Genomic DNA, 17,348 nt, shown 5'->3' with positions numbered 1-17,348 from the left:
CCCCAATATTGAATTAAACGGAGACGGAGGGCACACAGGGCCGGCCCTGGCCCAAGGCTACCAGCGGTCGCCTTGGGCCTCAGATTTTAGAAGGCCTCAAATTTTGAGGCCCATATGGGATGGAAAAAATAAAAAATAAAAAAAAGTTAGGGCAAGTTTCAGACGACACAATCTGCTTCGACACTCCGCAGGGCGCAGCCTCCGCTATCGCCTCAGGTGACAAGGTATGTTCATCCTCTCTCTCTCTCTTCTCTCTCCTTTTGCATGAATCGATCTTTTATATATGTTTCTTTCTTTCTTTCGCTCATCTCATCATTTGATTTGTTCTAACTTTGGTTCGTTTGATACGGGCCTTTACCTTTGTTCCAATAGTGAAAAGTAGCTAGGGTTTTGTGCGTGTCACTGTGTGTGTGATGGCTATCAAAAGCTGAATGAATATATTATGGTTCTCTTAGTATTTTAATAAATGTGTGCCTTTCTACATGTGTCTTTCATGGCGATCGAGTCCATAATCTATGGCAGGTACTCTTTTTTTTCCTCTCCCTAAGTCCACTCCAATCTCACAACAGCAGCAACCATACCCCTTTTCCTCATAATTTTTTGCATTTTCACATTCAATCCCGCGAAAATTAAGGATCCCTTCTAGTGGGTTGAGGTATTAATTAACTTTTTCGTTCTCTAAATTATGCTCATACTTAAAAGTGCCAAATTAAAGGTTTTTTATTTTTATTTTATTTTTATATGAAGATACATACCACCATTATTGATGTTAATTGAAGTTGGCTCAGCTAGAATTTCAGTTAATAATACTGTCAAAGCACTTGCCATCAGAATGTACAAACACATGGAAATCAAGAGCAGGCTTTAACAAAACAAAAGTTAATGGTTTTTTCTATTAATTCGCACAGGTTTTCTGTAGCAATGATCAATCAATCACTGCAGGTAATTGGCTCCCAAAAAAAACACACACAAAGTGTAGTGTAGTTAATATAAAGAGTGAAAGACAAAACTGTATATGATAGTGGATGCCACATATAACCTAAAAGTCCCACTACTTCTTCAGTCCTACAAGTTCAGCCTCCTATATACATATATATAGTCACCTCATCTCCACATATTTTTGTCATCTGTAATCATCAAATTTTAGTAGCTATATAAACAATGAATGTAAAAGAAGCTGTAATTTTCTGTTCTCTTCATTTTTTATTTTGTGCGTGTGAAAATTTCACACTCTTTAATTGATAAATTTATTGTTATTAGTTAGCTGTCTTATGCACATTGCACATATGCACAATTATTTATTGGTGGTGATAAAAATTTATAGTTATTAGTTAGTTATCTTAAGCACACTGCACAGACAAACAATTATTTATTGGTGGTGATAGATTTATACTTATTAGTTAGTTGTCTTATGTACGCTGTACAGGCGCACAATTATTTGTTGGTGGTGATAAATTTATAGTTATTAGTTAATTGTCTTATGCACAATGCACAGGGGCACAATTATATTAGCTATAGAATTTGAAAATATCGTGTTAAAATTTCACACTCTTATAATTCTTTTTTGCGCGTGTGAAACTCAAGGGCCTCACATTTGAAAGTTCGCCTAGGGCCTCTCAAAATATTTGAAATCTCAGGGCCGGCCCTGGGGCCACAAAAGGGAGGTTTCAGTCCGTCAAATTTGAAAATACGAAGGTGATAGAAGAAGAAGCATCGAGACGAGAGAGGTATCAGCCATTGCCCAATTAGTTTGGGAGCTTCATGAATTGTTGCGTTCATTGTTGTTGTGTTGGTTGCTTGGTGTTTCTATTATTTATACTTCCTCTACTTTTCGATTTGATTTCGAGTAAGAGTGTTTTACTTCAGAAATAGGGTTTCACTTTTCTCAGAAAAACAAGGCAAATATCGTTGATTCATCACAACATGAGCTGTTCTTCCACTTGAAATTGAATTGGTATGCCTTTCTTTATTGTTGTTCTTCCACTTGAAATTGAATTTGTACGTTGTTGTTTACCATGAGAGATAGAGAGAACAGAGAGAACAGATCTGTATATATTTCACCTACACGCACCAAATAAGCCTATATAGGCTTATATAAGGGATACAAGTCTCCTTAATAACACAAGGGCCTACTAATATAATGTAATTACATAATGGCCCAACATATATATATATATATAACATTCTAACACTCCCCCTCAAGCTGGAGAATATATATCAAATAATCCTAGCTTGGAACAGATAGTTCTTAACCGGTTATGACCCAATGCTTTGGTAAACATATCAGCTAATTGATCTTCAGACTTCACGAATGGAGTAGAGATGCTCCCAAGCAATATCTTTTCTCGAATGAAGTGACAATCAACTTCAATATGTTTGGTCCTCTCATGAAACACAGGATTTGAGGCAATGTGAACTGCTGCTTGATTATCACAGAACAATGAAGTAGGAACTTCAACTGTTAACCCAAGTTCTTTTAGAAAATGTTGTATCCAGGTCAACTCACTAGTAGTATGAGCCATTGCCCTATACTCAGCTTCAGCACTAGATCGAGCTACCACCGTTTGCTTTTTACTTCGCCATGTAACAAGATTGCCTCCTACAAATGTGCAGTAGCCTGTAGTAGATCTCCTATCTGAAGGAGAACCAGCCCAATCGGCATCTGTAAAACCTTCCACCCTGAGATGACCATTTGATTTATATAGTAGCCCAACACCTGGAGCTTGCTTGAGATATCGGATAATCCGAAGAACAGCAATCCAATGTGGCATTCTAGGAGCTCCCATAAACTGACTTACAACACTAACTGCATATGAAATATCAGGTCGAGTGATAGTGAGATAAATTAATTTCCCAACTAGACGACGAAATCTGCCCGGATCATTAAATAGATCACCCTCATCAGACACAAGTTTTGTATTCGAATCCATAGGAGCATTAACCGGGCGACCACCCAACATACCTGTTTCTTCTAATAAATCCAACACATATTTTCGTTGTGATAAACTTATACCCTTCTTGGATCTAGCAACTTCAATACCCAAGAAATACCTAAGTTTACCCAAGTCTTTAGTGTGGAATCGATATTGCAGAAACAACTTCAACTTAGCAATGCCTTCAGAATCATCACCTGTGATCACAATATCATCTACATATACAACAAGAAAGATGAAGCCAGCTTTAGTGCGCTGGTGAAATACTGAATGGTCAGTCTGACATCTGTTAAGACCAAATTTGAATGCTGCCTCAGAGAATTTTCCAAACCAAGCCCGTGGAGATTGTTTCAATCCATATAGGGCCTTTTTAAGGCGACAAACAGTGAGACTCCCCCTGAGCAACAAACCCAGGTGGTTGCTCCATATAAACCTCTTCGACTAAGTCACCATGCAAAAAAGCATTTTTAACGTCTAACTGAAACAGAGGCCAATGTCTATTAGCAGCAAGAGAAATCAAAACACGAATAGAAGAAATCTTAGCAACAGGGGCAAACGTCTCATCATAGTCAATACCATAAGTCTGGGTATAACCTTTGGCAACAAGACGAGCTTTTAACCGCTCAACGGAACCATCGGGAAGATACTTCACGGTGTAGACCTAGCGACAACCAACTGGTTTGACACCTGGAGATAAAGGAACAAGATTCCACGTGTCATTTTGATGCAAAGCATCAATTTCATCTTGCATGGCTTTCCTCCAGCCCGAATCAGACAAAGCATCCTGCACAGTCTTAGGAACAAATGTAGTAGACAATTGAGAGGAAAAACATGAGAAAGATGGCGATAAGGAATTATAAGAGACATACTGAGCAATGGGATGTTTAGTAACACAGGAGCGAGGAGCCTTACGTAGTGCAATAGGCAAGGATTCAGACACAGTGGAAGGTGTTGGATCCAAAGACTCTGAAGACGACGGAGGAGGCACGACAGCAGATGGCTTTGGTCTTCGAGTGTACACCTGTAACGGGGCAGGCAAAGGAGATCTAGGCTGAAGAGAAAGTGAGGGAAGTGGAACCGCAGGAAGAAGCGACTCAGAAGTAATATCAAGAATTGAATCACTATCTGAAAAATATGGGACGGACTCACAAAAGGTCACATCCATGCTAATAAAGTACCGTTGAGAAACAGGACTATAACAACGATAACCTTTATGAGAACGAGAGTATCCAAGAAATACACACTTTGTGGCATGTGGGTCAAGTTTATCAAAACCAGGACCAAGATTGTGGACATAACAGACACAGCCAAAAACTCGAGGAGTAAGAGAAAACAAAGGAGAATCAGGAAATAAAATAGAATGTGGAGATTTGCCATGTAATACAGATGACGGCATACGGTTAATAAGATGACAGGCAGTAAGAACAGCATCACCCCAAAACCGTTTAGGCATGCGCATATGAAACAAAAGAGCACGGGTTACTTCTAAGAGGTGTCGATTCTTACGTTCTGCAACTCCATTTTGTTGAGGAGTATAAACACATGAATTTTGATGAATAATTCCTTTATCACTAAGATAGGTATCAAAAGGGGTTGCAGAATATTCCTTAGCATTATCGGAACGTAAAATACGAATGGGACAGCCAAACTGAGTTTTGATTTCTTTTCGAAATTTTTGAAAAATTAAAAATAATTCAGAACGATCTTTCATTAAAAACAACCAAGTCAGGCGAGAATAATCATCCACAAATGTCACAAAATAATGAAATTTATTGATTGAAGAATGCTTTATTGGACCCCATACATCTGAATGAACCAAATGAAAAGGACTAGAGACACGATTATTAACCCTAGACTTGAAAGACACACGATGGTGCTTACTAAGTTGACAAACCTCACATGACAAGAATTTCAAATTACTAAGACTAGGAACTTGATGCTGCAAAACTTGAAGTGACGGGTGTCCAAGACGACAGTGCCACTGGAATGGAGACAGATAAGACTGAAGAGCCACAGGATAAGGTGCCACATCAAAGTAATATAAGCCACCAGCTTCATTCCCCGTACCAATCGTCTTCTTCGTCTTGAGATCCTGAAACACACAAAAAGTAGGATAAAATGTAACAGAGCACTGAAGAGATTTAGTAAGCTTACTGACAGACATTAAATTAAAGGGAAACTGAGGAACATATAAAACAGATGAGAGAGACAAGGAATCACTAAGTTGAGTTGTCCCCAAACCTGAAACCTTAGCGGAGGAACCGTTAGCAAGGGTAACTCTTTGAGAAGGAGGTACAGAATTAAAATCAGATAGAAGAGAAGAACATCCAGTCATATGATCGGATGCTCCAGTGTCTATGATCCAAGGACTGCGAGTGGAAGACAATAGACATGTGGGTGCAGTACCTGACTGGGCAAAGGTAGCCGTGGAAGATGAATTAGATGCTTGCTTATAAGACAAAAACTGAGTATACTCATCACGTGAGACAGGGACCGTATCTGATTCAACTACATTATGAGATCCAGAAGCAACATCATTCGGAGAGGAGGAAACTTGATTTGCATAACTAGATGGTTTCCCATGAAGGTCCCAACAAAAATTCACAGTATGATTAGAAAGATCACAATGAGTACATTTTCGTGATTCCCTGCCACGCCCACGTCCTCCCCGTGAATCACGACCGCCACGTGTGGAGCGTCCCCCACGACCTCCACGGAAAACAGTATTTTCACCCTTTGAAACAATCAATGCTGAACGTTCACCACTCTGCCCAGTATTCAAAGTGGAGGTATCACTGACAAGTGTAGCGCGTTGAAGTCTAGAAAACACATCAGCAAGAGATGGAAGTGTGGGATTGCCCATAATCTGTGAACGAAAAGACTCATAAACTGAGGACAAACCAGTAAGAAAACGAACAACATTAAAGTCCTCACGTTGTTGTTGCATACTGCGAACATCAGCAGTAATGGGCTGATACATATTCAGCTCCTCACAAATGCCCATAACTTTGGAATAATACTCTTCTATACTGTGACTACCTTGTTCAAGATGAAAATACTGCTTACAAAGCTCATAAACACGAGTGATATTACCTGTCCCAGAATACAGTTGCTGCAATCTGTCCCATATCTCCTTTGCAGTATCTAAATAAAGTAAAGTTGTACTAATTTGGGGTTCAATACTGTTTATCATCACAGAAATGATCTGAGCATCTTCCTTTTCCCATGCATCAAAAGAAACATCAGTTTCCTTGAGTTTCTCTTTAGTCAGATGATTACCAAGGCCTCTACCTTTGAGAAAATTTTTAACTGATTTAGCCCACAGTATATAATTCTTCCCATTGAGTTTAACAGAAGTCATGGAAGAATGAAGACCAGAAGTGGGAGAAAACAAATCTGAAGTGGAGGCCATGTCTTAGCCAGCAAAACAGAGAAGAAAATATGAAGCAGAATTGGTATTCGGGCCGAACCTGGGCAAACGGGTCGGATCCGAGAACAAGTTGGATCTAGGCAAACGGGTCGGATCTGTACGAGTGGGTCGGATCCGGATAACGGGTCGGATCTGGACAAACGGATCGAACCTCGGATCGGATCTGGTCAAACGGGCCGAATCTGGGCTATCCCGGGTTTACGAAACCAGGGTTGGAATAGCCTCACTCCTGCAGCCAAACACCACCCTTCTCCTTCACAATCAGCGCCGGCGAGAACCAGAACGCTGCCACCGACAAGAAATTTCAGCACCCGAGATTCGCAATGGAAAAACAAGGCTAGTACACACCCTAGCCCTTGCAGCGGTGACGACAACCCAACAACAACAAAAAAAAAACAGTGATCTAACAACGGAGCGGAGAGGGATCGCGATGATGGAGCTTCTGCAACTTGCGACAGCCAAGGAAGCCTCGACCAGCAAAACTAAAGGCGTCAGATTTGAGAACGACGAACAAATCTTCAGCGAGTCAGATCTGAGAACCACGAACAAATCTTCAGCGAAGAACAGAGTTGGCTTCGATCTTGATTTTGATTTGTAGAAGAACAACCCAACCCAGATGCAATCACAACTACAACCCGCTCTGATACCATGTTGTTTACCATGAGAGATAGAGAGAACAGAGAGATAGAGAGAACAGATCTGTATATATTTCACCTACACGCACCAAATAAGCCTATATAGGCTTATATAAGGGATACAAGTCTCCTTAATAACACAAGGGCCTACTAATATAATGTAATTACATAATGGCCCAACATATATATATATATAACATTCTAACATACGTAAACACAAATTCTTAGTTCACCTCGGCTTTGATCGACGTTGGAGTAGATCCGAATAGTAGGGGCTTCAACTCACGGTCGGTGATGTCCCTCGCCATTAAATCCGGCAACATCGATTTGGTTCGGGCTCAGATGGAGTTTGGTTGCACAATTCAAAACTGATTGAATCCAAACATGACTAACTTGGTTGCTGAAATTGGCCATCGCGAATATAAATTTTCAGTTCACAATTGCTGAAATAAGCAAGGTAACTTTTATATTTGCACCAATCTCTCTTTAAATTAATATATATTGCATTTTTCAAGGTTGTCTTTTTGGTCTGAAGGTTCTCTTCTATTTTCTCATATTAATTACTTGAAGCAATAAAAGATCGTTAATAAGCAATAATAATTGATGGGTATTTCTTCAAATACTTGTTTACAGGAAGAATTGTTATGGGTTTGTGTTGGATTCTCAATTTTGTTTGGTTACCATAAATTTGTTTCAGGAAAAATGTTTTTGTTTTTTTAGTTATTTACAGATTTTCATGTTTAAAAAGCTTTATATGTACTGCGCTTTTGTGTTAGTGTTTTGTTCATGTATCAGTCCATCTGAAGTTCCTTTTTTTGATTAAAAAAAATATCTAGTCATGTTTGGATTCAATCAGTTTTTAAGTTGGGCTTCACGGAGACATTGAAATTTCAGATTGTAATGGATATACTCCTCTCCATTGCTCTGCTACAAATGGTCACATTGAAACAGTAGAGTTCTTGTGCATGAGGTTGGCTAGCTTGAACGTTGCAGTGCACTTGTGGGGCTCCGGTGAAGGAGAGGTTAACTTCTTTCACGTCAGGCGTAACCAGTCTGTCCATGGCCTTTGCTTGGGGATGAATGACAGAGACTAGTATTTGTTGAAGATGATGAATGAAAATGCTTGCAAGGGTATTTTTGTCATTAGGTGATTATAAGGGTGTTTTTGTCAGATTATAGTGGAAAGGGATGCACGTGATTTTCTCCGTTAGTTTTAGACGGTAAAACTAATGGGAGGGGGTGATATGATAGATTTTTTAAAAGTTAAAGGGGTTATGTGATAGTTTATGTAGTGAAGGGTTATATGATAGTTTTGGCAAAGTAGAGGGGGGTTTTATGATTTTAACCCTGTATGTGTGTGTGTTTTACAAAATTGGTCCAGGTTAATAATTTGTTTTCTCAAAGTTATATAGATTGGTTGTTGCTAGTTATAATGCATAGTTTGTACCCAATAGGAAAGAAGGTCGCTTTCGTTCCAGTTACTCTGTTTTTCAATTCCACAAATCTGCTCATATATGTTCTTTGTTTCACTTTCAGTTATTCTGTTAAACTTACACAATTAAAATGTTTTATACTCCATATGTGTTTTTGTCCAGCTACGCAAATGTTGGATTGATATAATGTCTTTACATATTAAGTGTACATTCGCAAAACACACACACATTTATATATACTATATGTATGCATTTTGGATCATTTTTTGTATTTATTGTTATTATTATTTTTATTTGTTGAGCTTGGATCACTTCAAGTTGCATAAATGATTGATATCATGTGGTAGATTTATGTTATATCTTGTATGCAATTATATCACCATTCATGTGGCCAAAAGAGACGATGCAACAAAAACATCAAGTTTTGATTCTTTTTTCCTGCCAGTTCATTGATTAGTCCCATGTATGAGAACTTATGGTGCCTTTCACACAGCACCCACACTACAAACATGATTGACTATCTTCAGCGATCACTTGATGTGGCATTAAATAGTGAAAGGAAAAGTTCTACATGTTATGTACTTATGTCTATATTCTCTTGAATTTACAATCAATTATATATAATATAAGATTATTTTGGTGAAAAACATTTTCTTACCTTTTCTAGTATGACTAGCAATAGTATTTGCAGTTTCACTATTTGATTATGTACAATCAATCATATATGTACATGAAATATAGAGCAGTAATTTTGAGTAGCAAGTTGTTTTCTTATGAATTAGTAATCATTAAAGGTCTAAGGAGCATATATAATCGCTTTCAGAGACTTATTAGATTCCATAAACCTGTCAATTATATCATTACTAATTTAGATTATGTGGATTGCCAACGTAGTATGAGACTAATGGCGCATGCCTAATATACTGAAGGGTGGAGAGCGACGATCCTAGACACATTAATACATAACAACTTTGTTTTTATGTCTCTTTTGTATTAAAGTTGTATAAATTAGTTTTTTCTAGTTTATAATGCATAGTTTGTGCTAATTTGAATCTACTTGACCCAATTGGAAAAAATAGGTCCCCTTTTTTTTCCAGCTACTCTGTTTTTCAATTCCACGAATCTACGTATATGTGTTCTTTGTTTTAGTTTGGGCTAAAAATTAAAATGTTGTGTATGGGTTATTTTTCTGCTTACAAATAAATGTTGGGTTCTGGTTAAACCACCAAAACTATGTTGTCATGTAGATTGCCAACATGGCATTGAGACTAACGGCATATACCTAATATACTGAAAGGAAGAGAGGGACAATCCTAGACCCATTAATCTTATTGCATGTCATAATAATATGTAGGTTGTGAAGCATTTGTGCACCCTGCATATGTCTAGCTGCTCAAAGACGAATGTTTTGGGGTTGAATAATTACTCAGATGAATCATATGAGGCAAATATCAATTGGGTTTTCGGTAGGTCTCTATATTTTTAGCACAAAATAGTTTGTTGCATAGAGGTGTCAGAGTGCGCAATGATAGCAGGTGTTGGATTTTCTTTTTCTTTTCCCTCTTGCTTGTTTGATTCCTCAAAAATCTACATTTGGGGGCATGCAGCGTTTTAAGACATACATTCTTCACACCCTCTATCCATTTTACTCCTTCTCTTGCTTTATGCCAAGATCATGTGAGACCATGAATTGGTGAGAACCATTATCAAGTAGTTTTCATATGCCTCTGTCCATCTTAAATATATATATTTTTTCTAGATTACTAGTATTAAACTTTCTCGAGAACTGGCATTTTATACATACTTGATGCAATGGAGATGTGATTCATTACTCTATTTTGGTAATTATAGTTTACAATACAGGAGGGCATTTGTTTGTTTTTGTTAGAGAATATTATTATAGGAACCTTAAATTACTCCACAGAATATTGCTCTGAGAATATTGTGGGAGTGATTTTAGTCTATGATAAAATATGATTGGAGTGATTTATGGGATTGATTTTATTAATCCTCCATTAATGTATTTTCCATATTTATTGCTTTGTTCTTTCACCTATAAATAGAGGTGCTCATTGTAAACAATCTTAAGAGAGAATATAATAAAGATGATGTAGCCCTTTGGGCTTTGTCCGTATATCCTCGTGTGCTTCATGTTCTATTTCTCTCTTCAATTTTGACATGGTATCAGAGCTGGCTTATCATACCATACTCTATACTCTACTCGTCTCGGATCTACAGATCAACTCGTCTCGGATCTACGGATCAACTCGTCTCGGATCTTCAAATCAACTCGTTTTGGATCTTTGCAACTCGTTTCAGACTCTCAACAACTTCATACTTAGTCTCAAGTTGGACACTTGAGTTAAAATCTCCGTGTACCAACTTGAGGGAGGGTGCTGGATAATATTATTATTGGAACCTTAAATTACTCCGCAGAATATTGCTTTCAGAATATTGTGGGATTGATTTTAGTCTATGATAAGATATGATTGAATTGATTTTATGAATCCTCCATTAATGTATTTTCCATATTTATCGCTTTGTTCTTTCACCTATAAATAGAGGTGCTCATTGGTAACAATCTTAAGAGAGAATATAGTAAAGATGATGTAGCCCTTTGGGCTTTGTGCGTGTATCCTTGTCGTGTGCTTCACTTTCTATTTCTCTCTTCAATTTTGACAGTTTTGAAGTATGGATTTTAGAAATATGAACATAACAGTTTCAGAGTTTACTTTTCTATATGTGCTTCTAATTTATATAGCTTAAAATCAAGAGTTTCTTCTGCCCAATACTTTGAGCAACTGTAAACTCTCACCGGATTCGTTGATTATACACAAATTAAAGTCCAGATAAATTAGATTGACCAGAAAAAACCGTAGCTTGAGATGAATTAAAATTTAAGGATTGTGCTTTTTCCTTCATAATGTGTTAAAAGGTTTGTAGTTGACAACATTTTGTTCCGATTTTCTTGTGTTATGCCAATATGCTTGTTTAATGCCTCTTAGTAGCTTTTGCTTGCAAGATTTTAGTATCATATAGCTATCTACCGTGCAAACATTAGATGGGAATTAAATTACTTCTGTTTCAACATCATAATCACATTTTACTCACACGTCTGAAATTAAAATAATTTAGTATTGAATGGTGGTTCATTTGTGTTTTCTATTGTTAGTGACAATGATCTATTGAACATATCCTTCACTAACTCAAGAGTCAATCTCATCTTCCTCATCCTTCTTCATACTTGAGTATCTCTACATCTTATATGAAGAAATGCAATTTCTTGAAGCAAAATTGAAATATCTAATCCATTATAGAGTTCCTCTAATCCTGATCCCTCTTTATCTTTTCTCTCTCTTGATCTTTTTATTTGTAAGGTGGGGGTGGCAATTGCAATTTTTAAGGCTTGCTGTGCTAGTGATTCTATTTCTGTACCGATTGGAATTGACATCAAGTATAAATTATTGAAGTTGGAAACACGGGTGACCAATCTGAAAGTGCAATGGCAGCAGTAAATGGTGATGAAGCCCCAGGTAATATGACAGAATTCAGAGTCTCATTTTGTTTCGATTCTTACGGCCTATTATGAGGTCGATTCTTTTACTTCAAGAGTGCATTATGTTTAAGCCAACAACTGTTTGGAGATATTAAATTTGTTACTTGTTTGTCCTTTACTTCTGGCTATTTTAGTATATCTTCAAGAGTGCTATTTTATTAAATTTCTTTTAATTGAAGAGTGCATTATTCAGCTGAGGATTCATGTTTGTAATGTCATTCACTATCTTGCCCTTTCACTCCCTTACTTATAATTGCTGTGGAACTTATTTCTTTGGAGTATCCATTATTTTCGTCCCCTTAATAATTGCATTCAAGTAGCATTTTTCTGTTGCCAGCAGGGAGTGGTAGCCTGAAGAAAGTTGTTTTTTTTTTTCATCTTATTTCACCGTGCTGATCACTTGCAAATTTTGGACGTTTCTGCATGACTTTTTGGTGGTTACTGTCTGCATTTTGGATTACCAAGCAATTGAAATAGAAAGGGTTAATCCATTATACTAGATTATATAATTACTGTAGTCTTTGTTGCAGAAGATAATGTAAAGGAAAGGTGTTGGGATCAGAGAGAGGTGCTGCCAGGGGAGCCCCTATGTGTTATATGTGGCCGCTATGGAGAGTATATATGCGACAGAACTGATGACGATATTTGCAGCCTCGAATGTAAACAGACTCTTCTAAGCAGAATTGACAACTCACAGTTGTCAGTTGATCTCCCACCTCCTATAAGATTACCGGCAACTGATGAGTGCTTTTATGTAAGAGATGCTGATGATAAATCAGAATCTCAATCCTTAACCAACGGTCAGACTGAATTGCTAAGAAGGAAACTTGACATATTTGTGAAGGGAGACATAGTTCCTGCACCAATATTGTCATTTTCTTCTTGTGATCTTCCTCAGAAGCTCCTCCATAACATAGAAGCTGCAGGCTATGAAATGCCAACACCTGTCCAAATGCAAGCAATCCCAGCTGCTTTGATGGGCAAAAGCCTGCTCGTTTCAGCTGACACCGGTTCAGGGAAAACCGCTTCCTTTTTGGTTCCTATAGTTTCATTCTGTTCAAATTTTACGCGTCAACAGTTCTCAAACCTTAAAAACCCATTAGCTATGGTTCTCACACCTACCAGAGAACTCTGCATACAGGTTGAGGAACAAGCAAAGTTGCTTGGAAAGGGTTTGCCCTTTAAAACTGCTCTTGTGGTAGGTGGTGATGCGATGGCCAGGCAACTCCATCGCATCCAGCAAGGGGTGGAATTGATTGTAGGAACTCCTGGCAGGCTTATTGATCTTTTAACCAAGCATGACATAGAATTAGATGGCATTTCGATTATTGTTCTGGATGAAGTGGACTGCATGCTCCAAAGGGGCTTCCGTGAGCAGGTAATGCAGATTTTCAGGGCTCTATCGCAACCTCAAGTCTTGATGTATTCCGCAACAATTCCAAAAGAAGTTGAGAAGATGGCAAGTGTATTGTCGAAAGATGTAACTGTTATCTCTGTTGGGAATCCGAACAAGCCAAACCGGGCTGTGAAGCAGCTGGCCATCTGGGTCGAGTCAAAGCAAAAGAAGCAAAAGCTTTTTGATATATTGATGAGCAAGCAGCATTTTATGCCACCGGTGGTGGTATTTGTGGGTTCAAGACTTGGGGCGGATCTCCTTTCCAAAGCAATAACAATTACCACTAAGGTGAAAGCTCTATCAATCCACGGGGAGAAGTCCATGAAGGAGAGGAGAGAAATTTTAAGGTCATTTTTGGTAGGAGAGGTTCCTGTTATTGTGGCCACAGGGGTTTTGGGCCGAGGTGTTGTTCTATTGGGTGTGAGACAGGTTATAATTTTTGACATGCCAAATTCCATTAAGGAGTACGTGCACCAAATTGGAAGGGCATCCAGGCTCGGGGAGGAAGGTACAGCAATTGTCTTTGTGAATGAGGAGAACAAGAAAATGTTTCCGGAGTTAGTTGAATTCCTGAAATCATCTGGAGCTGCTATACCTCGTGAGCTTGTTAATTCGCGTTACACAGTTGGTTCTCTCTCTGGTGGCAAGGGTCAGAAGAAAAGAAAGCATGCATACTGAAGTTTCAGATTCTTTATCTGTTCACGGACTTAAAGGGCCTGTTTTCTCTCTCTCTCTCTCTCTCGCTATATATATGTATATATAAATACATATATATAACTTTGGAAACCGAATCATCATATTAATTGATAGGATAAGATGTAGGAAGGAGAGGTGGCTGGCCTATATCTCCCTCCCTCACGCTTTAGCGAGATTCACTCTACCATTTTATAGCTTTAGCTCTCTGTTGATTGTGAGATTCTACACTAGACAGTAATCTCCTTGATGAAGTTCTTGGGTTTCCACTGAACCTACTCATATTTGGTGTTTGAGACCCCCTGTATTATTCCTTGAAGGTATCTTAATCTTTTTGAACCGCTCTCTATTGCTTACTATTTACTACTATACTGCCAACACTATTTTAAATGGATTACTGAACTTTGAACCACTGAGCATCTTCTTACTAGTATGCACCTTTCCCCTGACTGATTTTTCCAGACACCATGGCGGCTTTCAGAAGCATTGATTTACTTTCTGATCATCTTATGACTATTCTTGGAAGGATTGTACTATGGTACTACAATGAGTTATTTTATTTGTTTTCGTAACTAGGTTTTCCTTGTTATTGCAAAAATTACTATGTTCCAAGCTTTATGAGCTCTAACTGGGCCAAAAAAAAAAGGCAATGTGGAGATTTTTTATGAAGCTCGTGCCATGGAATGAAGCATTGAGCTTCAGAAGGTCCTTTGAAAATGGAAAAAAAAAAAATAGCGAGGTGAGCAAATCTGTAATCCTCTAATACTTGTGATTTATTCTTCAAATTCCCTTAGACGTTTTTATTTCAACCTAAATTTTTTCCTGTATATGTTACCTTATATCTTTTTTTGAAAAATGAATTTAATCTACAGTGCTTGCGGCCCAACTATAATATATGCAATAATGGTTTTATTTCATAATAATAATAATAATAATAATAATTATTATTATTATTATTTTTGTGGGTTGTTGGGGTTTTAATTCCGTTACTTCATGTGAGATGCTGAATTGAAAGTAAATTAAAATTTTCTTTTCCCTCTGACAGATTTCTTTATTTCTTGTTTTGTGAGATTTCTTCTCATTTATCGCTAATGGTATCATTTTCAGGTCAACCAGTTAAAGGAACTGGACTTCAGAAGGCAGAATGTAACATGTTTGGCTTAGTTCCAGAGGATTGGCTATTTGAAAACACAATCCTCTTTAATCCTGCTTACATTTTTTAGGTTAGTTGACAAATTGACGAAGTTTTGATTTGTAAAGGTTTCCTTAAAGGGACTTCCTAATTTTTTTTTGACGAGACAAGGTAATTTTTCAGGTTAGTCGAACACTTAGAAGAGTGGTGAGAAGAGTTAAGACAGGTATTTTTTTTTGTAAGTAGGTAAGATAGCTTTTTTATACTGAAGATGTTGAATCAATCTTCAGTTCTCTTTGATTGGTGATCTGATCTTGTGGATTATACTTACTGATTTTATGAGTCGATTGTTCTTTAAAATCAACACGTACATTGTTTACTTCCTCAGTATTTCTTCAGTATTTTCCTTTTCTTTGTTGTCATTACCTCTTTTTAGTCATATGTCTGAGATTTTACGCCGTGGGTGCAGATGGCATGTGGTTTACGATACTGCTATCAAAGTGTGGGAGCATATATGGGTTCCAAGTATGGATGGCCAACTCACTCGAAACCCTGCATTCTAGTGTTTTCTTCCATGTCTGTTTCTTTTATATATATCTTCTTGGAAAGCCTGTCATGAGTTTGCTCATATGAACATGAAATTTCGAAATTAGTTCTTTATGCCCTTAAAATATACTACTCAAGTTCTTATTTTCCGATTTCTTCATTGATTTTGAAAACGCAAAGGGGATCTGGGAGGGGAAGCTTCCAGTCAAAAGAGGGGTGGCTATTAATGGACAAGCATGACAATTTCAAGTATTAGTTATTTCAAAGTTCTTTCCACCTCTGTTTTGCTGCTTTGTGATTCTGATAACAGATAGAGCTTTATATTGTGACATTATCTGAAACATTGTCAGGCTGTTAAGTTATTTCAAAGTTCTTTCCACCTCTGTTTTGCTGCTTTGTGATTCTGATAACAGATAGAGCTTTATATTGTGACATTATCTGAAACATTGTCAGGCTGTTAAGTTAGTTGGGATGCAAGCTTTTGCTAGAATGAGGTGCTCATCTTCACTTGCCAATAATGCTCATCTATACTGTTGATGCAAAATTCTGCACCTGGGCCTTTCCTGCAGGAAAAGACAAGTGATGATTGGCGTGGTGCCGTGCAGAATTTTGCATCAACACACACACACACACATATATATCTATATATTATACAGGCATTGGCATTATGCATCTAATGTCTGTAAGAGCCATTGACACAAAGGGTATTACATTGTCATAGTTTTACCTAAGAAGTAATACAAGCTTAGGTTGGTACAGATTGGGTTCGGTCTGGCTCTTGCTGGTTGTGGATTTTATGAATTGCTTTCGTTTTTTGAACAAAAGACGTTTCTTTCATTGTTATCTGTTATTAATTAGGGTGAAGTGCACTTCACGCCCTTGTTACCGTGCACATGAACCCCATTATGTGCACAAAACACCTCAATTTGAAAAAGAAAAAAAAAAGTGCAAATAAGTTTCACCTGATACATTGGAGTAATACATTGATCAAATCACCCTTGTATGCACATTTTTCACATTATTTAAAAAAAAAAATGGTAAAGAGCAGCTAAGTTTAATATGACATGTTAAAGTAAGAATGATTCAAATAAATTCAACATGACACGACGATTTCTTGGAGTTAAAGATGACGCGAAGCTCAAAGAGAGAACATATTGTTGTAGGGGAAATTTATATATAAAGAGATAACAAACTGTAGGGAGAGGCTCAAAGTGGGTTAAATAGGGTTGATGTACTTAACACCCTTACCACGTAAAGCAAAAATAGATTATATATATATACATATATATATTTATTGGCAATAAACTCTCACCCATTTTGTTTCTTTGAAGACTCGAATCCTCATCATTTACTTTGGGATGGTAGAGGAGATACCATTAGGTCATAAGGCCATTGGTTAAAGCAAATATAAATAATAAACACTCCTTGAACATTTTTGAAAGGATAAATGGGCAAAACATGTATATTACAATTATTTTATGTCAGATTTTGCATAAAAGTGATTTGAGGGGGGGGTTTTATTAAGAGTGCACAAAAAAAATCGTTTGAATCGATAAACCGAACCGGACCGGTAGGTTTGGTTTGGTTTTTTCAC

The 17,348-nt window shown here is 37.4% G+C and overlaps 1 protein-coding gene across 16 annotated transcripts; it reads left to right on the top strand.

The window, feature by feature from the left end:
• The first annotated feature begins 60 nt into the window (after nt 1-60).
• On the top strand, nt 61-16,137 carry LOC132311296 (DEAD-box ATP-dependent RNA helicase 41). 16 transcript variants are annotated; one of them, XM_059809148.1, is made up of 8 exons: nt 61-224; nt 1,585-1,727; nt 1,890-1,954; nt 7,258-7,455; nt 11,809-11,964; nt 12,506-15,299; nt 15,392-15,434; nt 15,678-16,137. In XM_059809148.1, exons 5-6 carry the CDS (start codon nt 11,934-11,936, stop codon nt 14,059-14,061), a joined length of 1,587 nt encoding a protein of 528 aa, XP_059665131.1. In that variant the 5' UTR covers nt 61-224; nt 1,585-1,727; nt 1,890-1,954; nt 7,258-7,455; nt 11,809-11,933; the 3' UTR covers nt 14,062-15,299; nt 15,392-15,434; nt 15,678-16,137. The 16 variants fall into 16 exon arrangements, with proteins under 16 accessions (XP_059665131.1, XP_059665143.1, XP_059665134.1 ...); XM_059809160.1 differs by lacking the exons at nt 1,585-1,727; nt 1,890-1,954; nt 7,258-7,455 and having other exon boundaries at nt 12,506-14,396; nt 14,539-14,614; nt 15,184-15,299; XM_059809151.1 differs by lacking the exon at nt 7,258-7,455.
• Nucleotides 16,138-17,348: the final 1,211 nt, after the last annotated feature.

This window comes from Cornus florida, unplaced genomic scaffold (genome assembly GCF_030987335.1).
Source record: "Cornus florida cultivar Cherokee Brave unplaced genomic scaffold, ASM3098733v1 CherokeeBrave_3.0.0_Hap2_Chr06, whole genome shotgun sequence".
Lineage (NCBI taxonomy): Eukaryota > Viridiplantae > Streptophyta > Magnoliopsida > Cornales > Cornaceae > Cornus > Cornus florida.
The sequence above is the reverse complement of the archived record's forward strand: the minus strand, read 5'-3'. Positions and strand labels throughout refer to the sequence as shown.